This window comes from Danio aesculapii, chromosome 13 (assembly GCF_903798145.1).
Source record: "Danio aesculapii chromosome 13, fDanAes4.1, whole genome shotgun sequence".
NCBI classification, from domain to species: domain Eukaryota; kingdom Metazoa; phylum Chordata; class Actinopteri; order Cypriniformes; family Danionidae; genus Danio; species Danio aesculapii.
Genome location: NC_079447.1, coordinates 45,699,109 through 45,724,753, shown reverse-complemented (window position 1 = coordinate 45,724,753; position 25,645 = coordinate 45,699,109). Strand labels below are relative to the sequence as shown.

Sequence of the window (25,645 nt, the reverse complement as noted above, 5' to 3'; positions counted from 1 at the left end):
TCAAATTTCCCTCACGAGTGCCATTCGCTCCTGCTCTTCTTGCGTAAATCCACCAGAGGCCGCTGTTGACTGACTGACTGACTGACTGACTGACCAATCCCCCCACGCACCCTCCTCTCTAAACCCAAAAAAGTAGTGTTTTAAAAAGCAATCCAGAAAAAGAAAAGGCCTCACGGCAGACAGATTTTTTTTACCACATTTTACCACATTCCCACCCTGTTTACTTGTTTGTTTCATTGTTTGGCTATTGTTTTTGTTTTAGCTGCTTTCTGGAACCGTTCTTCACCAGACTCGAACCACGTCTTCACGGTCAACTTGCTCTTCATCTCAAACCCTCTGTTGTACGCAGCGAGCCACTGGACAAAAATCGTTACATCGGAAAAGCCGTCCACATGGAGGTAAGCGGTTAGCTGGTAAGCGTGAAAAGGAACGACGTCATACCACCCTGTAGCGTTAATTTTAGCCATATGTTCTTCTGGCTATATAAATTGCAATCTCCAGAAGTATATAGAGCTACGTTTTCAGAATGAGCCTATGTTGAACCAGGAGTTAGTAAGAATAATCAATGCTGAAATATCCTGTGCTTCCTTTATAAAGCTTTATATAAGCTGAACATAATATGCTGGCCTTGGTAAAAACAAACTGCCCATCATTGTATGAGCAAACATTGCATTTCCATGCAGCATTTCTTACATTTACTGCCTGACTGCAGAGTTGTGGATAATTTACAGCATCCATATCTTTAAACCTCAAGGCTATTGCGGTCAGACAGTACCCCACAGGCACATCAACCCACAGCAGGAGTCACACACCATTACACACATTAACGGCTGTGATAAACACACTCCTAACATAGCCCAGCGTGCTTCAGAATGCTCCACTTAGCTCAGGTGTTCTGTACGGAAGCTTTTACACAGCTTCTTCAGCGGGCATATAGGACACCTGCAACACCCCCTGAAGGACCACTTCATTTCTCAGAGCTGGTTTAACAGCTAATTGGCTGTGAATGTGATACACATGCAGAGCAAAAAGTTTACACAACCCCGATCACAGAAACAGTACTTTGTCATTTTTAACAATAATACTAACCATTGAACAAAATATAAACTATTTGAAGAGATATCAGTTTTTAAAGGAATTTTAAGGTTTGTCTTTCAGACAGCGGATTGTAATTTGCACAAATAGCTAAATGCTATTCAAATTATTTCAATATAATCATATTACAATAACATTTTAATAAAATGCATAAAATCTAGATGATTTCTGAACCATACTAGCTCCCATTCGAATTGTATATGTACTGTATACACTCACCGGCCACTTTATTAGGTACACATTACTTGTACCGGGTTATTACCCCTTTTGCCTTCAGAACTGCCTTAATCCTTTGTGGCATAGATTCATTTGTCGGCTGCGCATCCATGATGCGAATCTCACGTTCCACCACATCCCAAAGGTGCTCTATTGGATTTAGAACTGGTGACTGTGGAGGCCATTTGAGTACAGTGAACTCATTGACTACGTTTACATGGACACCAATATTTCGATTTTAATGCGATTAAGACAGTACTCTGATTAAGAGTCATGTAAACAGCGATTTTTGATTAATTTAATCAGATTAAGGTCATAATCGAACTAAAGAGAAATCGAATTAAGACGTGTGGAGTATGCTGATTTTAGTTGCATTACTGAAGTGCAGTAGGGCATGTAAACACCTTAATCGAATTATTACCGTCATGTAGGACTTTTCGCCACGTTTTGCGACAGGATAGTCCACACACACACACACACACACACACATACACGACACTCTTTGCACCTACCGAGTCAGTGCAGACCACAGACACCTGCATCGTGAAATGCGGAGGTTTTTTTTTCTTCCATTCAGCATGCGGTATGAACTTCCATTAAAACAACACTTCCAGCAGTTCATAGTTGCATCCAATATCTTGTTTGTCACGGGGGGCATGCCTGAATCAAAAGTGAAAGTGCCAAACCGCAGTTAAAATCGACAAATTAATAATGAAACACTCGGAATTACATAAAACTCCGGAGGAAATGCGAAAAGCGTGGTGACGCAATGATGTTAATCGAAATATGTGCTATAACATGTCAAACGGGATCATGAAAGAAACATTCAAAAAGCAACTCATGTAAACACCTTAGTCTTATAATTGTCTTAATTAGATTAAGCCAAATAATTCGATTACTGATGTCCATGTAAACGTAGTCAGTGTCACGTTCAAGAAACCAGTCTGAGATTGGAGTTTGCATGTTCTCCTCATGTTGGCATGGGTTTCCACTGGGTGCTCCGGTTATCCCCCAAAGTTTAAAGACGTGTGCTATAGGTGAATTGAATAAACTAAACTGGCCATAGTGTATGTGTGTGAATGAGTGTGTATGGATGTTTCCCAGTACTGGGTTGCAGCTGGAAGGGCATCCACTGTGTAAAACATTTGCAGGATAAGCGGGCGGTTCGTTAGCTGTGGTGACCCCTGATGAATAAATGGAGCCGAAGGAACATGAATGAATGAATAAAATCTTAAACACACTGTACAAAATACTTACTCTTACTCCCAGGGCCATTTATATCAAAGTTGATATTTAGCCGCACCAACAAATCCCCTCCAGTCCGATCGGTGCTCCGCATCTTCCACTTTAGAAAATGTAATGACAAAAAGTCAAAATGACAATTTTTTAAATTATTTTATTAATGTTGCTTTAGCAATAGGTTAAATAGGTTTCAACAAATTATTTAAAGTTATACAAAGTTGAACTATTTTTAGTCAGTTTGAAAGAGCAAAGTTCATTTGATTCAACTAAACAATTTAAGACAGCAAGAACAGTACAATAAAACGAAATGTACTGCTGAGGTGGCACAAATACTGCATCTGAAGTAGAATTTACTTTAAGTCCTACTATTTAATGAAGCTAGGCATTTGCTAAAAGGCTTTGTTATGGGTACACCTGGCATCTGCACTACTCCAACACCTTCCACTCGTGAAAACTGAGTGTTTTGAAAACAAACGAGGAGCATTTTCATTCTAAGAGGCTGTGCCCATGTGCCTAAACTAAATTGTACAAAATCACAAGACTTGCAACTGGTGGTGCCCGCTTCAGCCCTACACTCAAACAAAATGATGCTTGCTGTATGCTTATTTAAAAGGAGCTGAAACAGCCCAATTCTTGAGGTTTTTTTTTAGGACAACTTATTTGTTTTATTTTTAATCCACTTAAATTTGTAAAAAAAAAAAAAAAACTACTTAATTCTTTCATGTTGTCCCAATGGGCAGCACAGTGGTCACCTCACAGCAAGAAGGTCGCTGGTTTGAGTACCAGCTGGGCCAGTTGACATTTCTGTGTGCATGTTTTTCTCCCCGTGTTGGTGTTGGTTTCCTCTGGGTGCTCCGGTTTCCCCCTACAGTCCAAAAACATGCAGTATAGGTAAATTGAATAAACTAAAATTGTCCGTAGTGTATCAATGAGTGTGTATGGGTGTTTCCCAACACTGGGTTGCCGCTGGAAGGGTATTCCCTGCGTAAAACATATGCTGGAATAGTTGCTGTGCAGAAGGAAAGTGAATGAATGTTGTCCCAACACAAATTGATTTTGTGGAACCCAGCATTTCTAACAGTGTAATGTATTTATTCATGAGCATCTCTTTGTAGTGTTTCGTGCAGGTCACATGACGTGTTTTTCTAGTCAGTTTTTTTTCCCCCTGGGGCATGGAAAGAGTGTCCTCTCAGAATAAGAATGAAGATGTACAAAAGAATGAGATGAAAAGCACTGGAAGCAAACAGTAAAGGAAGTAAACAAAAATCAGCAAACAAGATTATATACTAGAAAACCAGCACAGAACAAACTGATCTGTGTTTGCTCATTTAAACACTGGCAGGGAAACCTGTTCGAGAACAAGGGAAATGACTGGTTAAATGACAGCAGTCAAAAAATAAATAAATAAACAAAAAATAGGAGCCAAGAAAAATCTATAAGCTAAAAAAATGGCATAAATGGCTAAAAATTTTCTTTAATTTTCTACTGGTGAAATAAAAGTCACCTACATCTTGGATGACCAGACGGTGAACAAATTAATTGTAAATTAAATTTGCGTCTACTATATGTTTAAGCACCATCTACTTTTATAACGTCGCAGTCGTGTAGCATTATGGTAACTGGGGCTGCCTGAAAATTATGCTCGGCTCCATGTTTAGATTCAAAGTTGGAAAGTTTGTGAACATCAAGTGAACAAAACATTGACTTAAACATTGTCTATTTTTTATTGATTTTATTTTATTGATTTTATATTTTAATGAATTAATTTATGAATTATATACTTTTTTGATAACATAGGATTCCAGTGCTCAGCATATATAAGTACACCCCTCACAAATCTCTTTTTAAATTCATATTTTTAATAGGAAGCTATATGATATTATATTTGTGCATATACATTAGATAAGTCAGCCAAATCTAGAGCTTATCTAACAAAATAACTCCCGATAACGGTACAAAAACTAGTACACTCAAATTTATATGTTATAGAAAAATATTAAATACAAATTTTAAAAAGACGAAAAATCAAGAGAAGCAAAAAAAAAGAAAATTTTAGATGACAATTTGTAGGTTGTAATTTTTTTTCCACATTTTGGTTGAATTTAATTTTATTATCTTTCAATTTCTAAATATGTTTGGTGACTAAAATATTATTTTAATAAATATATCTGTTTAATAAATCTGTTTTGTTTAAATGCACCAAAATACACCTATATTAACTGAGAAATAGATAAAAACATTTACAAAATTTGTGTACTCGGTTATGCTGAGCACTGTGGAATGATTTTAAAAGGAGGACAAAAGCTTCAGCATAACAGGAGCATAAATATATAGGCTACAGTAGGTGTATACATGTAGTATTATACATGGCCTTCAAATATTGTGTGTTCAACAAGAAGTGGTCTTAAATAAGAATACATATTGAGCACAATATATTTGTGATGTCTATGTTAAAGTCTGCATGAGCTGGAAGCTGCGACCAATTTTTTTTTGTTTCACATTGTGACGCATTCCTGGAGAAATGGAATATTAAATGAGAAATCAGTGGGTGTGGCTTGTTTTTTGTTTTTCTATTGCGAGCTGATTTGATGTAGTAACGTAGACATTCATTCAGAAGGATTGGAAAAAGGGTTTGGGGAGAGTTGCAACCTAACAGACATTACCTCTTCACCATTTCACCATATATATATATATAAATATAAATATAATAAATATATATAAATATAATATATATATATATATATATATATATATATATATATATATATATATATATACACACACACACACACACACACACACACACACACACACACAGTTGAAGTCAGAATTATCAGTGTATTTCAGTTTTTAAAGTTTAAGCTCAGTTCAGTGTGGTTTAAAAACCACTACTGAGAGTCCAAACACTGAAGAGCAAATCCATTGATGCGCAGCTATACAGATCCCAGACCATGCAAGCGTGTGATGACAGCGGTGAAGAAAAAAACCTTGAGAGAACCAGGCTCAGATGGGTACGACCATTTCTCCACTGGCCAAACGTCTTGTGCAGAGCTGCAGTCTAAGCACCAGAGGCTGGAAGCTGGGCCTTAGCGAAAACTTGTCTGTACCTGGAGCGTCACAGGAAACAGTCTCATGCTCTCCACTCCTCCATGACCACCACAGCAGCTGTTTAGGATACGGCCTGGTCCAGGATTATGGAAACCTTGGGATCATCTCGTCGCTGGTCTTGGATCGAATCAGTGGCGCTGCATGGTCTGAGGGCCTCGGGATGAGTATCCCCAGGTGGAAATAGAGAATAAAGAGAATAATTAGCGTAGCTTCTGTTCATAGTGTATATAAATTATGCCATCAAACTGTTGTATAAACACAATATCACACTCGTAGCAGTGCGACATGACTATATCGGCAATGGTGGGGGGCACTAAGGCACTGACCTGTGGCCTTGAGCCAATGCACTCCTCCCAGTGAGATTTGTCACATTGTACGGATGTTTGAAAGAAAAAAGTAACTGAATCACTGTGTGGAATTCACAGCTACCTGCAGGTACCACTGGGCGTCTGAAGATGTCCCTGCTCAGCCTTTCAAATCATGATTAGCTTGAGACCAGGTCAGTCCTTTCTATTTATAGAGCAGTCAGCTCTGTCTTCAGAGCCACTGATTCTGAGACTCACAGTCTCATTTAGCCAAAACGTTCAATCAGTGTCACAAACAGAAAAGGGTGATATGGCTAGAAACCTTACTTTTCATTCATTTTCTTTTCGGCTTAGTCTCTTTATTAATCTGGGGTCGCCACAGTGGAATGAACCACCAACTTATCAAGCATTTGTTTTATGCAGCGGATGCCCTTCCAACAGCAACCCATCTCTGGGAAACACATATACACTCATTCACACACACACATACACTACGGACAATTTAGCCCACCCAATTCACCTGTACTGCATGTCTTTGGACTGTGGGGGAAGCCGGAGCACCCAGAGGAAACCCAAGAGAAAGCAAGGAGAACATGCAAACTCCACACAGAAACACCAACTGACCCAGCGGAGGCCCGAACCAGCGACCTTCTTGCTGTGAGGCGACAGCACTACCTACTGCGCCACTGTGTCGCCAAACAGAAAACAGTATTCTGCTTAAATATTTTATTTAGAAAATTAGGTGTCATGAAAATATTGCAATACTGAAAGCAGATATATGATATATGAATATATGATATATATCAAAGCAGAAGTTGCCTATTTCTTTATATATATGTATAAATAGGTACATATTGTTAGATAATAAATAAATGCCCCAACTTCTGCTTTCAATATTTTATGCAGCTTAATATCACGATAAAGTCAATGCACCAAGAAAACACCCAAAAGATTGCTAAATAATCCTTGCTATTAAAACATAATGTGTTTTTATCTCTAAACTGTTCAATGAGGATTGTATTATTTTAGTCTCTCCATTTGCTTCCAGCCCAAAAACCCCTGCGGCTAATAGGAACTGCAATCAGAGCACTTACCTGGCATAAATAGTTTAAATACTCAGGGCATCTCAGAAAAAAAATAAATAAATCAAAAAAATAAAACTAATTTGAACTAATTGAGCTCAATCAGTTTAATTGTAGTATGCAAAATGTAGTTAAAACCTTAAAAACATTATGTGCCTCATATAGGCGAGTGGGCTTGACAAACCACCTTTAGAAAACACTATTTCATCTCTATGCACCAGACACTTTCTTACAATCACTCCATATCTCTAGATGAAAAACATTATGCAATTTTGATTGTGCCTCATACAGGTGAGTGGGCTTGACAAACCACCTGTAGAAATACTCTGTTTATGCACCGGATGGCTTTTTTTTTTAGAGAGCCTCTATTATGGGTTTTTGAAAATGACCGTCCTTTGATCCTAAATCCTTGATCCTTTGATCCTAAAGATCACTCAGATCTTTAGGATCAAATAAACTAGAAATTCCAAGAGTTCAGTCAAAGCAGGGTGAATCGGCTTTCAGCTACTACGCCCCTCGCTGCTGGAATCAGCTTCCAGAAATGATCAGATGTGCTCCAACATTAGGCACGTTCAAATCAAGACTGAAAACACATCTGTTTAGCTGTGCCTTTACTGAATGAGCACTGTGCAACGTCCGACAGATCGAACTACTATGTTTTTCTCTTCTTTTTAATTCTTTTATAACACATTTTAGCAGCTTTTATTTCATTTTATTTTTATTTTTACCATTTCTATTATTTGTTTTTATTTCTCTTATACTTGTTTCTTTTATTCCTGTTTATGTAAAGCACTTTGAATTGCCACTGTGTATGAAATGTGCTATATAAATAAACTTGCCTTGCCTTGCCTTGCCTTACTGTGTGTAACACAGCTCTAAGTAAATGAAAACATCCAGCTGAGGTTTAAATCTGAAAGTGCCCCATGTTTAAAAATGTAATTTTTTTAAATAAAAGATTAAACTCAGAGTCATTTAAATGGTTCATCATTCATCCAGATATTTTGCTTGTTCATATCGACGTCAACACAAAACAATACCAAATATGCAGTGCTGGATTCAGTAAAACGTGAACGTGCCTTTTCCAGTAAGTGGAGTGCGGTGTGTGTGGGATTGATCATGACTGAAGATGAGTGAACATTATTAAGTGAACGTTCTAGTAATTAATGTAATAATCTAACTTACAATGGGGGATTCATCAGCCGTTTGTTAAAGGAAGGCTCAGAAAAGACTATCAAGTTATGGGACTTTGTCAGAGCTTGACAGGAACTTTATCAGTACACACTTCATGGATCAGTTTCTTCCTCCATTTCATAAGTTTAAATAACTTAAGAGCAATTAAAATGGTTGCCTTCTTATTTTCTCCAGCTTGCAAAATATGTATTTAAATGTGTTTTGTTCAAGGCTTATTCTAAAAAACGTAGGCCCGCGGATGTTTCTGGAGACCGCGAATCATGTAGCCGGGGGTATGTATGGCTTCATTTCATTTTTTTTTTAACGAACGATATGGTGTGGTGTGACGCCGTTCCTTTTCGTGCTTACCGGCTGACTGTTTACCCCGTGTGGAGGGCTTTCCCGCCGCAACCAGTTTGTCCAGTTAGCTTGTCGTGTACGTCGGCGGACTTGAGACGCAGAGAGGAGATGACCACGATGACGACGATGGGGTTCGAGTCTGGGGAATAGCGGTTCCAGAAATCAGGTAAGATAAAAACAGAATCCAAAAAATATAAAGAACGAGTGAAAAACATGGTGAGAATGTGGTAAAATGCAAAAACGTGGTAAAAAGCAGACGAGGGAAGGAGGAGGGTGGGTCATTCAGTCAGTCAGACAGACGTTCGATCGACAGCGGCCTCTTGTGGGTTTACGCGAGAACAGCGGGCGCGAACCACTCTCGCGAGACAAATTTGAGATACGAAAAAGCACATGCTGCGGCCTCTCGTGGATTCGCGAAAACAAACTGCAAAAATACGTACCTCCCGAGACGTATTTCGCGGTCTCCAGAAACGTCCATGGAACTACGTTTTCAGAATGAGCCTGGGTTGGTTTTGTTACTTGTAATCACTCCACGCAGCTTGTACTGTATCTGGTTAACTCTTTATATTCACATATTACGTCTTAAACCACATTGAAAATGCTTTTTTTACTGATGTAAATGCGTTTGTGAGCTCGCGATCCTCTGCCATTTGTCATTGCTATTGCCACCATCAACACACATGCAGTGGTCAAGTTTCAAAATAGTTCAGCTTTTGACACTGTGTGGATTAGTACTGAATGTGTGTCATGGTTAAGAATAGAGCAATATGCTGGTGTTTAACAGCATTGCTTAAATGCACTCCTGCATTGGGCTCACACATACACTCTGCACTCTGACTACTTCAACAATGTTAATAAGACGCAATCGACCAATCACAACAGACTGTGTCATCGAACCAATCAGCACAGATTAGCATCATCCTAAGGAGGGGTTTGGGAACAAATGAATCACTGAACAAATCATCAGGTAATCGTTGGGATAATTAGATTTATTTTAAAAGCATATTATAAGACAATGAAAGTGTTTTTTGGCCTTGCAATGCATATGCCTGTTGTAGGAGACCCTCAAAGCCAAAATATGCCATTTTAATGCATAACAGGGGCTCTTTAAACTCCATCTTACGAGGACTCAATAAGGTAAACAATGTTTACTTGTGAATGTACCAAAAATCGACTTACTTTTTCAATCGTATATTGTTTCCATTTTACATAATGAACTTGAATAATACGTAATGTATCTCTTTAAGGTTGTTTATAGTTAACTATTTATACTATATATATAGTTAGATTAGTATGTTAGTATGTATAGATTTTAAAAATGACACTTTCTTGTTCCACTTTATGTCCACATGAAGGACTTGACTTAATTTAGATTCACAATAGCACTTTTTTGGCTTACATTACCACTTGTAACTCTTAAAATGGTAATAAAAATAAAATAATTGTTTGAACAAACACTAAATGAAAACCATACAAATGCAACAAATAAAATAAAACTAAATTAAAGAATTCATACAAACTTCTTCATAATAAAAATATGTAGTTATAAATGCCTAGTTTACTTTTTCTTTCTTTCTTTCTTTGCAAGTGAAGAAAACAATAGGTATAGTAAGTTTTATGTTTATATAGATGTTTTTCTATATAAAATCCTGAACTGATGAGTTTGTCTGTAGAAAAAGCGCAACTACAGCTGAATATACAGAATGAGTGTTTATTAATTCTGAAAATTGTTATTTATTTGTTAATTATTATTTTAATTTAGTTAGTTTTTTTTTATTTTAGTAACTGTTGTTTTGTTTTGTTTAGTATTAGTTTAGTTTATTAGTTAGAAAATTAATGAAACTGTTTTTTGACCAACAGTTTTAGTCTTGTTTTTAGTTTTCGTTCACTAAAATAACCATACTAAAACATTTTAGTTGAATCCACATTCTTTAAAATATATTCTTTTGTTTTTAATAACATAATAATTTGTACATTTTTGTTTAGTTTATTGTAATGGATTTTTATGATTTTTGTAATTAAAAAAAAAAATTCTGATTTGTGAAGATTTAATGATGAAAATAATTTCACTTTTTTTTTTTTATGAACTATACTTTTCATTTTATTTTTTGGAGCATAAAAATAGTTTCCAAGAGACGTTTAATGCAGAGATGGGTTTTAAACACATTTTTAAACATAATAGTTTTAATCACTTGAGAAATGTTTAGGTAATAATTACTAATTGATAAATAAATAAATAAATAAATAAATGAATAAATAAATAAATAAATAAATAAATAAATGAATGAATGAATGAATGAATGAATGAATGAATGAATGAATGAATAAATAAATAAATAAATAAATAAATAAATAAATAAATAAATAAATAAACATTTCACAGGGGGGCTAAATTGTTTGCCTTTAACTGTACAAAAAAGAAACTCTTTAATGCATGGCATTCATTACTTTTGAAATATATTTGGAAGCCACTTTTAAACATTAAAACTGTAGTGCTTCTATGATCAAACCAGCAAGTGCCAAACTGACTAAGATTCCATTTAGTCATCATATTGTACAGTATGTCATTTAGTCATTATATATTAAATCTCCTTGTTGTTTTGAGATGCTGAATTTATTGTACAATCAAAATGGAGGGATCTGGAGGTGCAGAAAGATACAAAGATTTTCCTTTTTACATAAATAAGATGTTAAAATACTTTTATCTAGATTTTAATATTATTTTTCATAAATTATGTATTTATTATTATTATTTTATTATTTTTTTTACATTGTTTTAAATTTTTTGTGAGCCTGTTTGACAAAAAAACATCACCTTTTAAATTGACTAAATGCATTTCATAGAATTTTTTTTCAGCTATATCTTGTGTCAAACAAATAATTAATCAGAATCAGAATCCGAATCAGAAAGAGCTTTATTGCCAGGTATGTTCACACATACTAGGAATTTGTTTTCGTGACAGAGCTTCTACAGTGCAACAGGATTACAGAGACAGGACAAAAAACAGATAATAAATATATTTAAAAAAAATAGAAGTGAAAAAAATTAAGCAAAAAAATTAAGCAAACAAACATACAAACAAACAAACAAACAAAAAGAACTTTATACCGGAATTTTTGAATTGTGTTAAAGTGAAAACAAACCAAAAAAGTAGTTTAGGTAAAATCGCAAAGGGTAAAAATAGTAATTTTACTAAACAGAAGTGCAAAACACATCTATGGGCTGGATGTGTGAATATCAGGTTTACTACTTTACATTTTAAAGTACATTTTACTACACACAATTTACTTATTTATTTTTTGCAAACTAATAGAAAAATAGAAGATATAGTTTTATGTTTATATAGAAAAGATGTTTTGTAGCCTATAAACATGCACTTGACTGATGTGTTTGTCTGTAAAAGCGCATCTACTGCTGAATAAACAGAATGAGTGCTTATTAATTCTGAAAATGATTACTTATTTTCTGATTAATATTTCCTTTCAGTTGATTTTTCCGTTAGCCTACCAGTTAGTAACGGTATCACATTTCACATAAACACAGTAAACCTGTTCACAAAAGCTGAGAATCAACACACACACACACACTTCAGCTTTAAGGAGCTCAGTCATTGGGGAGGGTTCTTCACTACGGCGTAAGTGTGAAGGTGGTTCTGAAAAGACAGCTCCCGTCATCTCTGCCGCGCCACAACCGAACGAACCCGCGCGCGCGTGTGGGACGGTCAGCGTCAGCAAACGTCCCCGAACCTGCATGCTTGGCTCGGTCATGGACTCACCCCCTCATAAGTGAGCATTATGGATTAGTGGAGGGGAGGCGACTGCAAATCCCCACTGTTGTGCTGATCTGGATTTACAAGCTGGACAGATAAATTGTCATTTGACTATACTGTAGCTGGCGAAACGGGACTATGGATACGAACATGCGCAAATTTACCGTTAGAAGATGGTTTTCCGTCTACCTTCGCAGAAAGTCGCGGTCCAAAAGCTCGAGTCTATGCAAACTGGAGGTGGGTGTCACTTCATTTTTCTCGTGTGCCAGCATGTGTGTCTCATGTCTTGGGATATTGCTGTGAAGTGTGCGTAAACCATGTCGGAATCTGATCCTTTCGATGTAATGTCGGTCTATGTCAGCGTTGCCTCAGATCCATTTTCAACGCTTTTGTTTTGGTATTTACATCAAGCATGCGTTGTACGTTCCATTACATCTATCATATGCTTTGGTTTGCAAACCTAAACAAGTCAAAACAGGCAGTTTACTGTATGAATGTTCCTGTTGGAATTTCCTATGATAGGATAGGATTTCAACATTTTTTTATCCATCATATGTGTATTTGCATTGGGATGTTTGCTCTTGTAAACAAAGTTGTAGGGGGTTTCAAAGGGAGTACTTTCCTTACATTTTAAATTAGTTTCAGTACATGTGATGTTTCAATAATATTCAATCTCTTTATGTAGCTTTTGGGATACTTTTTACTGTAAACTTACACCGCTTAAAAAAACTATTGTAGAAACAAAGGTTTATGCTGTATTTACTCTTTATGGTGTTTAATTTCGTTTGGACATCACTCTTTTACACAATATTAATCGTAAATGAAATGAAATATTGCCTACAGTTTTCAGAAATCAATTGCATGCTATTCCCACCACAAGTACATTTTACAGTAATAAAAAAACTAAAATAATTGTTAAAATATATATTTTTTATTGTGAGTTTTATTTCACATATTCTGTCAGATTCGAATAAATTCAATCAAAAACATTTTACAAAATGTCTGTATTCCCAGTACTGGGTTGCAGCTGGAAGGGTATCCGTTGTGTAAAACATATGTTGGATAAGTTGGCTGTTGTTTCCGCTGTGGCAACCCCTGATAAATAAAGGGATTAAGCAGAAGAAAAATTAATGGATGAATGAAAATGACAACCCTAGCATTAATATTTTACTCTGGATTTAATAGATAGATAGATAGATAGATAGATAGATAGATAGATAGATAGATAGATAGATAGATAGATAGATAGATAGATAGATAGATAGAGAGAGAGAGAGAGATAACCGTGTCCTGGTGTTTTCAAACAGCTGTGCACTCTTCATCATTCTGTCCTGTGTTGTTTTTGCTGAACCTTCAAAATGTCTGCTGGCAACAGTGATCGAACCTGACATACCTGTCTCTCAGTATTAACAGCCGAGCTCTCAAAACAGTTGCATTCTGTGAAGCATCTGTGTCCCTGTTTTTATGTCCATTTGATAATAAAATGGACCCAACTTTTTGTTTGATGTCTCTGATTTCTGCGCACTGAGTTGAAGTGTGTTTATCTGTATTAAACCTTTAGGCTATGACAAACCATGTGGTGTTCGACATTTAGTAGGTTTTTTCACTATTGGAAAATTGTTTTTGAGTCAGCATGAAGCCAACAAAAATCTAGATTCAGCCTATTTAAATCATAGGTCATAGTATGTTCAATTGCACAACTGAAATATTGGAAATCTATACTGTATTCTGCTTAGTTTTTACTCTGCAAAGTTCGTGACCTTCCATGTTCATAATATTCATTTTGATCAATATTTTAAAGTCTTTATTCTAAACTGCAAATCTGCACACACGCTTAAAAATAAAGGTTGCCTCAAAACATTTTTTCCACTAGAAGTTGTCACAACTGCTCATGTCTAATAGCATACATTAACTTTGATTGCATGTGCAGAAATAACCAGACAATGTACATGAATGCAGAATTTCAAATGTATGCAACCACTTGACTTATTCAGATTTCTTGAAATTAAACATTTATTTTACCTTCCTGTCATATTCGGGTCAAATCTGACCAATTTACAACTTAAAACACTCATAAATATTGTGTTTTACATCTGAAAAAAAAATCCTAATGAGTATTGTGCTGTGAGCTTAATCCATTTGAGCTAACGAAGCAATTTGAGCACAGTAAAACCCAATGAATGAAGAGAACTCAAACCAACTGACTACTGTAAAACCCAATGAGCTGAGGCAACTCAAACTGTTTGAGGGAACCGATTGCTACAAAGCATTTAAGTTCAAAAAAACCTATATGACTACTGTAAACTTACTCAATTTAAGTTGAAGTAATGAGGTATTTAATTAACTCATTACCTTTAACACTGAGTTCAAAACTCTTTTCAAATGAGTAGAATTAACTTTCAGTCAATTTTGAGTTAACTAAACTCGTCTCATTTGATAAAGTTGACTGTTGGGTTTTACAGTGTATAAATACTGTACAGGTAAACATTTCTCATTGAGGTAGACACAGGGCCAGCGCGTCCATAGAGGCGACATAGGCGACTGCCTAGGGCGGCATAATAGCGAGGGCGGCAAACCCCCCCCCACACACACACTGGTTGAGGGCGGCGGGACAGTCCTTTGTCTACAATGTAAAAATAGCAATCTAGTGCAACTATTTTTGTAGTTGTCCTATGTAGTTGTCCTGTCTATGATTTAATGTTTGAGGATTAGGTGAGGTTAACTAGATTTCAGAGAATTAGTGTGTTAAAAGGTGTGTGTGTGTGTGTGTGTGTGTGTGTGTGTGTGTGTGTGTGTGTGTGTGTGTGTGTGTGTGTGTGTGTGGTGTGTGTGTGTGTGCGTGCGTGTGTGTGTGTGTGTGTATCAGTCCAGTTTCTACATGTTTAGAAGTCTAAAGTGAGGGCTTTTCTTTTTCTGGATAGCTTTTGAAAACACTATCGGTTGGGTTGAGGGAAGTGGGTGGGCGGGTCAATCGGTGCTTTTTAAAACACTATCGGTTGTGTTTAGGGAAGGAGGTGGGTGGGTATATCAGTCGGTCGGTCGGTCAGTCATTCAGTCGGTCAGTCAGTCGACAGCGGCCTCTGGTGGATTTACGCAAGAAGAGCAGGAGCGAATGGCACTCACGAGAGAAATTTGACATCTCAAAAAGCGTACACAGCAGCCTCTGGTGGTTTCACGAAAACAAAAACTGCAAAAAAAACTTTAGCATACTAGGACCTACGTTGTTTATAGGGCTACATTTTCACAATGAGCCTGGGTTGATATTACACTACAAAAACCTTGTAATAAGCTGCCAGTACAATTTCTTTTATTTTACTGACTTATTTCTCTATATATTATTTCTTATACATTAAATTATTTTAAACTACTAAAATGTCAATAAAAGTCACTGTCAAACTGTTGAATTTTAAACATTAAAAATCGACAGAGCAGAGATCAGGTTCCCATAATAGGAAAACTGTTAATTAATAGATTATTTTTACAGTGTACACTGTTTACAATTTTTGTGAATTGTAATAACCACAGCCAGGGGCGTTGCTAGACATAAAGCTCTACTGGGGCACGTACCTCCTCCCCCAATTCCCCCCCCCCCTTTCAATTTAATAATAATAATTTAAAAAAGTATATATATATATATATATATATATATATATATATATATATATATATATATATATATAAATTATATTTATTATAAATAAAAGTATTCTTATTATTATACAATTATTCTTATAAATCATCTTAAAATCATCTTTCCAGTTAAATGTAACTGGAAAACAATGGAGATGCATCAGTTTGCTTTTTGATTACATTGCTTTCACCAGCGTTGGTTCGGTTGCAAATAGAGAATAACCGTCTTTATTTCGGAATTACCACTCTTAATAAATACACTTGCATATGAAGTAAATCATATCTCAATGCATTTAATGGGGCACTGGAGATTTTTACTGGGGCACGTGCCCCAGTAAATTGGGTCTAGAGACGCCCCTGACCACAGCTCTGAAATGCCAGTTTTTTTTTTGTGTTTTTTTACTGTATAAAATACATTATGCGCTGCTGAGGGTCCTCATAAACATGTGTGTTTATGTAAATAGGCTATATACACAGTAAAGCTGTTAAAAAAAAAAAAAAAAAAAAAAAATATATATATATATATATATATATATATATATATATATATATATATATATATATATATATATGTATTTTTATTTTTTACAGAGTACACTGTACAATTTTTTTTTTTTGTGATATGTAATATGTAGTAACCAAAGCTTTGAAATGGCAGTTTTTTTTAACATTATTTTGAGTTTTGAGAAGGTCTTGGTAACCTTTACTGCAGATAAAGACTGGGAGAGCTCATATTATTTCAACTCTAGTGATATAGGCGTAGTCAGCATATAACACAGGCCGGGAAATGAAATGGCTAGAGTAATTTAGTTAGTGCTAGCACAGGCCCAGCATCACTAAGATTACAGCTTTGAAGTCATCAGGTTTGACAAAAGCAATCATGTGGAGGTAAAATGATAAGCAGACAGGTTTAATTAAATGTGAGATCTGTAATCAACATTGCACGCTGCGAGGAGAAAGGATGTCTGTCTGTGTGATGTCATTATAAACAACTACCAATGTGACTCATCAAAATGTGAGATATCGAAAGTCCAGTTGGTTTTTAGTGTAGTGGTTTTTGATTTATGAATGAGCTCACTTTATTAATATAATTCTAGTGTTTGGTTGGTATGATGCCATATATACATCAGATGAGGAAAAAAAATATACTCATATATTTGTGTGTGTGTGTGTGTATGTGTGTGTGTGCTGGTTTTGGTGGTTTGCAAGGACATACGTTTGTATAATCACATGGGTATGACCTAGTTGTACTTTATTGATTTATGAGGACATGCCTTGTGTCCTTGTAATTCAAAACCCTTAAAAAATCATAATGCGGTCTTATCACATTCAAATTTTGCCACAGGTTTCCTGTAAGGCAGGGATCACCAATCTCTGCCCAGGAGGGCCGGTGTCCCTGCATGGTTTAGCTCCAACTTGTATACCTAGTAAGACCTTGATTACCTTGTTCGGGTGTGTTTGATTAGGGTTAGAGATAAAATCTGTAGGACACCGGCCCTCCAGGAACAAGTTTGGTGATCCCTGCTGTGAGGGGTTGAATTTAGGCAACCCAGGCTCATTTTGAAAATGTAGCCCTATATACATTTCTGGAGAGTGCCAAATACTTCCCAGTAGCTACGTTTTTTTACAGTTTTTGTTTTCGTGAATCCACCAGAGGCCGCTGTTTATAATTTTTGAGATCTCACATTTCTCATACCACCTTGTAGCGTTTGTTTTAAAGACAAAATGCAGCCATACATACCTCTGGCTACATAATTCACGATCTCCAGAAATGTGTATAGGGCTACATTTTCAGAATGAGCCTATGTTGAATTTAGGAGTAGGGTCATATGATAAGTTTTTACAACTGTATAAAGCACAATATGCGATATGGAGGGTCCTCGCAAACCAACAATACCAACATGTGTGTTCATGTGTATCAGCTTTATATACAGTATACTGCCAGTCAAAAGTTTGGAATCAGTACGATTTTTAATGCTAATATAATAAGCTTATTCTGCTTATAAATGCTACATTTATTTAATATAAAATACAGTAAAAACTGTATTAAAAACTATTAAATAACTGTTATTTCATTGAATGTTGTTAAAAATTGTAATAATTCTTGGGGTTTAAAATGTACTTTTAAGTATGATTAGTCTTCAGTGCATATAATCCTTTAAATATTGTACTATCATGATCTGCTCAAGAAATATTTGCCAACTGACCCAGCCAGAGCTCGAAACAGCAACCTTCTTGCTGTGAGGCGACAGCGCTACCCACTGCTCCACAGCACCACCCCTATTTATTAATATTATTGTTGTTGTTGTTGTTAAAATGTAAACTGTGTAATTTAAAAGTACTGTTAAAAATGAATTTACTCTTATTCATCTCAATAAATTGTTCAAGAATGAAAGAGTAAATACTTTTATCATGTAAAAAAAATTGTAAATGAAAGCTATTATTTTGATCATTCTTTTTTATATATTTTATTCTAAAAGAAATACTATGAAGCAAGAAAAAACATTTCTGCACTGAGAATTGTAAGAATCATTACAAGTGATTTTGTTCCAATAACTAATAACTGATCATAACAGAACAGCAAATCATCATACAATCATGATTTCTGATGGATCATGTGACACTGAACACACTCAGAATTAAAGGTGCAAAATCTGTATCTTTTCAAAAGGTAGTTTGTACCACACAGGTGGACATTAGTACTCATTAGTACACTTTGTACCACATTTTTATTTTTTAGGTATTATTATGTACCTTTAAGAACCTGTATATATATATATATATATATATATATATATATATATATATATATATATATATATATATATATATATATATATATATATATATATATATAAACATTTAATATCTAGGTACTGACCCAGTAAACAGAGTTTGTAGTTTCTTTTTTTGCTTGTTTAGTTTTGTTTTGTTTATTTTTTTTTTCTGAGAGTGAAGATGATGAAAATTCAGCTTTGAATCAGAAAAAAAATTAATTTGAGACTACATGCAATCAAAAATAAATTGCTTAATATCGAAATAATATTTCACAACTTAACAGTTTTTAATGTATTTTTGATCAAATAAATGCAGCATTGGTGAGCAGAATGACCTTCATTTAAATATCATTTAAATACCAATTCAATAATTGGTTTATTAGCATTACAAATGTACTGCCAAAGCATTTATACAGTTTACATTAAAAAGAACATACATATATGTTTATATAAACATAGTAAACACAGTAAATAATAGTTTTAGTAAAAACAATTTAAAATAAAAATAAATAAATATGGGGCATCACGGTGGCGCAGTGGGTAGCCTCACAGCAAGAAGGTCGCTGGTTCCAGCCCAGGCTGGGTCAGTCTGCATGTTCTCCCCGTGTTGGCGTGGGTTTCCTCCGGGTGCTCCGGTTTCCTGAGTTCAAAAACGTGCTATACAGTAGGTGAATTAGGTAAGCTAAATTGCTAGTACACTCTCAGAAAAAAGTACAGGAGCTGTCACTGGGGCAGTCCCTTTTCTAAAGATACATAGTTGACCCTGAAGGGTCCATAATGGTACCTCAAAGGTACTTTTTAGGCACATCTGGGCACTAAAATGCACAAATATGTATCTTTTGAAAAGGTACTGCCCCAGTGACAGCTGCTGTACCTTTATTTCTGAGAGTGTGTGAATTAGTGTGTATGGATGTTTCCCAGTGATGGGTTGTATCTGGAAGGGCATGCGCTGTGTAAAACATATGCTGGATAAGTTGGTGGTTCATTCCGCTGTGGCGACCCCAGATTAATAAAGGGATTAAGCCAATAAGAAAATTAATGAATAAATAAATAAATAAATAAATAAATAAAAATAATAACTTTATATAGATATATAAAGTTTATATAAATTAGAATAGCTTTTGGCAACGCAGTGGCGCAGTAGGTAGTGCTGTCGCCTCACAGCAAGAAGGTCGCTGGTTCGAGCCTCGGCTGGGTCAGTTGGCGTTTCTGTGTGGAGTTTGCATGTTCTCTCTGCATTAGCGTGGGTTTCCTCCGGGTGCTCCAGTTTCCCCCACAGTCCAAAGACATGCGGTACAGGTGAATTGGGAAGGCTAAATTGTCCGTAGTGTATGTGTGTGTGTGTGTGTGTGTGTATGTTTCCCAGAGATGGGTTGCAGCTGGAAGGGCATCCGCTGTGTAAAAACGTGCTGGATAAGTTGGCGGTTCATTCCGCTGTGGCGACCCCGGATTAATAAAAGGACTAAGCCGACAAGAAAATAAATGAATGAATGATGAGAATAACTTTTGAAATATCTAGGTTGTAAAATGTACCTTTAAGATATCAGTACGCATACTTTTATGCTTGAATGTCTTTATGTACAACTAAAAGAGGCTCAACTTAAAAGCAGTCCAGCAACCTGCTCTCGTATTTAGTCTTCATCCATAAAAACAGCTTTCAGCCCATGAGTCCTTGAGGAAGGTTTTTTTTTTTTTTCTAAATCTGCAGGAGACAGGCGTTTATGCCATGATTAGTTATTTTATTTCATGCCAGGAGACACCTGAGAGAATCTTCAGTAATCAGGAACTGGTTCAGTTACAGTTGTGCCTCCTGCGGTTTCCATCAGACTATTTCGGCTTCAAAAACATCAAAACAATTTATCAAACCTTCAATTTCAGTGAATTAGTATCCACAGAGAGCACAGACTGACTGAGAGTTTGAAGCAGAGAATAAGAAATAAGAAGGGTTACAGGTTTAGAACAACATGTGAGAGAGAAAACTACCTCTAGAGCATTATTTATAAAAGAAAATAACTTATTTTTTCTTTCATTCGAGTTAATATATATTTTAAAAAACACTAACCATTTCTTATGTAGAATGTTTTGTGATGGACGCTGACAACTGAGCTGAGGATCCATATGCAGGTTTATTACAAGAATGGTCAGGCAGGCAACAGGGTCAAACAGATGCATACATAGAATCCAGAGTCGTGGTCGAAGAACAGGTGAATGGTCAGTCCTGGTGGTGAGCAATGTAAACAGACAAAGCAAGGGTCAGACAAGACAAGGCAAGACAAGACAAGGGAAACGCATCGTAAAGTTCACTAAACAGATAAACAAGACTCAGCCCAGATGTGTGTGTATGTGCTGTTTGTATAGTGCTTGAATCAGTCCATGAATAGCTTTAGCTGTATGTTGCAATCAGCCGAAAGCAGGAATGGGTGTGTGCGAGGTGCATGCTGGGACATGCAGTTCTTAAATGTGGTGTGTGTGTAGTTCTACAGTGATCCGCAAGGATTAGATCACTGGAGCTTGTGACAGACACAGTACGCTATTATAAAATGTGGATTGAACTGAGGAATTCAGTGGTAAAAAAAAATGGAAGTAGCTGTATACGACTAGTGTGTGTGAGTGTGTTCGTTTCACATTTAGAAGATATGAAATGTATTTCATAGTGTTTCTAAAGTAATATATATATATATCATAAAGTGTATATAAATCATGTATATAAAGTTATATACACTTACCGGCCACTTTATTAGGTACACCGTACTATTACCTGGTTGGACCCCCTTTTGCCTTCAGAACTGCCTAAATCCTTTGTGGCATAGATTCAACAAGGTACTGGAAATATTCCTCAGAGATTTTGGTCCATATTGACATGATAACATCACAAAGTTGCTGCAGACTTGTCCATGATCCATGATGTCCATGATGTGAAGCTCCTATTCCACCACATCCCAAAGGTGCTCTATTGGATTGAGACCTGGTGACTGTGGAGGCCATTTGTGTACAGTGAAGTCATTGTCATGTTCAAGAAAGCAGTCTGAGATGATTTGCGCTTTATGACATGGCATACTATCCTGCAGGAAGTAGCCATCAGAAGGTGGGTACACTGTGGTCATATAAGGATGGACATGGTCAGTAGCAATACTCAGGTAGGCTGTGGCGTTGATACGATGCTCAATTGGTGCTAATGGGCCCAAAGTGTGCCAAGAAAATATCCCCCACACCATTACACCTCCACCAGCCGTTGATACAAGGTAGAATGGATCCATGCATGTTGTTGATGCCAGATTCTGACCAGACTATCCGAATGTCACAGTAGAAATCGACTCATCAGACCAGGCAACTTTTCTCCAATCGCCTACTGTCTAATTTTGGTGAGCCTGTGTGAATTGTAGCCTCAGTTTCCTGTTCTTAGCTGACAGGAGTGGCACCCTTTGTGGTCTTCTGCTGCTGTAGCCCATCCGCCTCAAGGTTGGACGTGTTGCGCATTTAGAGATGCTATTATGCTCTGACCTCTGGCATCAACAAGACATTTGCACCCACAGAACTTCCGCTTACTGGATATTTTCTCTTTTTCTAACCATTCTCTGTAAACCCCAGTAGATCAGCAGTTTCCGAAATACTCAGACCAGCCACATAAAGTCACTTAATTCACCTTCCTTCCCATTCTGATGCTCGGTTTGAACTGCAGCAGATCATCTTGACCATGTCTACATAACTAAATACATTGAGTTGTTGTCATGTGATTGGCTGATTAGAAATTTGCGTTAACGAGCAGTTGGACAGGTGTACCTACTAAAGTGGCTTTAGAGTGTATACAGTGGGGGCAAGAATATTCAACACGTAATGTTTTTTTTCCTGGGAATAATATTCTAAAGGAGCTGTTGACATGGTATTGAATCAGATTTTGGTAAAAACCCAAACAATACAAACATTTAAACAAAATATAGCAGAACAAAAACGTATGGAAAAATTGTTATGTGTAATAACAACGGAATGACACAAGAAAGTACTAATCCATTGAAATGTATTTAATACTTTATATAAAAGACTTTTTTTGGTGATGGCAGCTTAAAAGAGACTCCAACAAAGTATAAAAATATTGATGTTCTCTGGGTCTCGTCCATCAAATCTGCAAAACTTTATTTTGTATTTTCTATCGGATTCAAGTCAGGTGGTTGGTTGGGCCATTCTACAAGCAGGTTTTCTTTCTCTGAAAGCTTTTGAGAATTTCCTTGACTGTGTTTTGGATCATTGTCTTGCTGAAATATCCACTCTGGCTTCATCTTCATCATCCTGATAATGTAGATGTTGGACTGAAGCAGCAAATATTAATTTACAATGACAAAGGGCAGATGGTTGCTCAATATCTACTGACAGATTTCAGCTGCTGTCTGGGTATCACTGCTTTTCTACAACTCACTTTCTTCATGTGTTCAATACCCTTTTCCTGTGTAATTTCGTTTTATTACACATAACTTAATTAGTAAATTAAATTAGATTTGTTTTCTTTTGTATTTATATAACTTTGGTTGTGATCAAAGTTTGTTTCTGCTGAAAATTTCAAGTCAACAGCACCTTTAAAATTATGTTTTCTGGCAAAAAATGATGATGTGTTCAATAATTATTTCCCCCAATGTATTGTACGATTCTCACTAGTAAGATTGTATTGCTTATTTTTAAAGAACAACCGTTTAGTTCTGCTCTCATCAGTCTACAGAAAACTCAGGTTTAGGTGCAGATTCATCTATAATTTGATGCATGATAAGTTTATTAAGAACTCATCATATGGCTAATCTACTTATGCAAGAGCTGAAGTCAGAACTAAGCTGAAGTCCAGCCATTTATTTTGATGCGGGGATCTAACGGATCTGTATCCATATCAGGTTATGTAATGGTTTCCAAGTCGTCACGTGTCAGATTTGCAAAGATACTAGTATAGATTATATTGTGACACATGTGCTTGTCACACAGCAAGGAATTACTACAGCACACACACACACACACACCAGAATTTATCTTGTCAAACCTGTACATGGAAAGAAGTACTGGAGATGTTGTAATTTTAATGTTAAAAAATTAAATAATAAAGTACATTTAAAAGTTTAAGCAATTTTAAAGTGAAATGTAGTTCATTTAATTAACATATAAAACATATCCAGGACTAAACATATAAAACATATTCAGGACTGTGCGGAAATATCAATTTATATGCTGCAATATACAGTTAAAGTCAGAATTAGTAGCCCCCCTTTGATTTTTTTTTTTCTTTTTAAAATATTTCCCAAATTATGTTTAACAGAGCAAGGAAATTTTCACAGTATGTCTGATAATATTTTTTCTTCTGGTTAAAGTCTTATTTGTTTTATTTTGGCTAGAATAAAAGCAGTTTTTAATTTTTTTAAAAACATTTTAAGGTCAAAACTTGAGCCATTTTATTCTAGATTAATCTAGATTAATTTCGAAATTAATCTAGATTAATCTAGATTAAAAAAAAAATTGTCTATGCCCACCTATAATATATACACATACAGTTGAAGTCAGAATTATAAGCCCCCCTTTGATTAATTTTTTATTTTTTAAATATTTCCCAAATTATGTTTAACAGAGCAAGGAAATTTTCACAGTATGTCTGATAATATTTTTTCTTCTGGCGAAAGTATTTTTTGTTTCATTTCGGAGATAGATATTATCCCTTAATGTATTTCTTAATGTTGTTCAATATTTAATAAAAATATCTATCTCTGCCAGTCACCCTGATATGCAGTTACAGTGAGTGAATGTACCGAGTGCTGTCCATCAATGTTTTTAATTATCTTTGTGCATGACTGTATGGTTATTATTGCCACATGCAAGTTACATTTTTAAATGAAAATAACGTTAGCAGGGTTGAAGGCAGTGCAAACTGTAATATATAGGAGTCAGATTGCTCCTTGTAACTTGAGATGTAAATATTATAAAAATCAGTCAGACGGAGAGGAGTGGAGCTGAAGTGTGGAGGCGTTATGAAATGTACAATTTAAAGGTGACTGAGGCAATCACAAATTCATCAGTTTATATAGCTACGGGATTAGTAAAAAAAAAAAAGAGGCAAGGGGGATGAGTTGAAATTTATGGCAGGCAGAAGCCCCTTTTTTTCTTCAGTACTTCAGTGTTAACAAGAGTGAAAACTTGTCATCTTTTGGTGAAATTTGTAGTTTTCAATGTAAATTTGTAATAAAAAATGGTTAAGGTGCTTGATAAATGATAATAATAATAATAATAATAATAATATAATAATGATAATAATAATTAATAATAATAATAATAATAATAACACATTACCCGGAGGAAACCCATGCAAACACATGGAGAACATACACACTCCACACAGAAATGCCAACTGGTCCAGCTGGGATTCGAACCAGCAAATAAAATGAAATACTCTCTCAAGTTATATTGAATTTTGGATGCAGTAAATCTGATTCTTCTATACATGTTCATTTTAGAGGGCTATAATTATGCTGCCTTCCATTTGGAAGAGACTTATCATAAACGGCACTTAAATTCACCCCAAGTGTTTGCATTAAAGCACAGTTAGGTGAACAGAATGTAATGAATCTTGATGTATCTGCGTATGATTGCAGTGGCACCGCTTTTCCGCAATCAAAGGAAAAATCTTTCTCTAAGTCCAAAATTGAAAACTAAATTGAAGAGCATGATTGGTTTGTTTACAGGTGGATTTTTTCTCTTTCTTTAACGGTGACGAAGTCATAACCGTTTTGTAGACCATTTCCTTGCACTTAAATTAAATTGATGGTAGCTGTTAAGATTGTTGTGAGTTTAAGGCTAAGAGCAGTCTTTCTTTTATACATGCGCTTTTTACAATAATGCTGTTAACAAGAACACAGGCTTTAAATTCT

General features: G+C 35.7%; 1 protein-coding gene across 1 annotated transcript in view; it reads left to right on the top strand.

Annotated features, from left to right (window-relative positions):
- Positions 1-12,249: 12,249 nt before the first annotated feature.
- The window catches only part of rps6ka2 (ribosomal protein S6 kinase, polypeptide 2), a 92,584-nt gene continuing 79,188 nt past the window's right edge, over positions 12,250-25,645 (top strand). Inside the window, exon 1 of the mRNA XM_056471453.1 lies at positions 12,250-12,585. Within this exon, the coding sequence (XP_056327428.1) occupies positions 12,487-12,585 (99 nt within the window). The 5' untranslated portion in view covers positions 12,250-12,486. The remainder of the gene's footprint in view (positions 12,586-25,645) is intronic.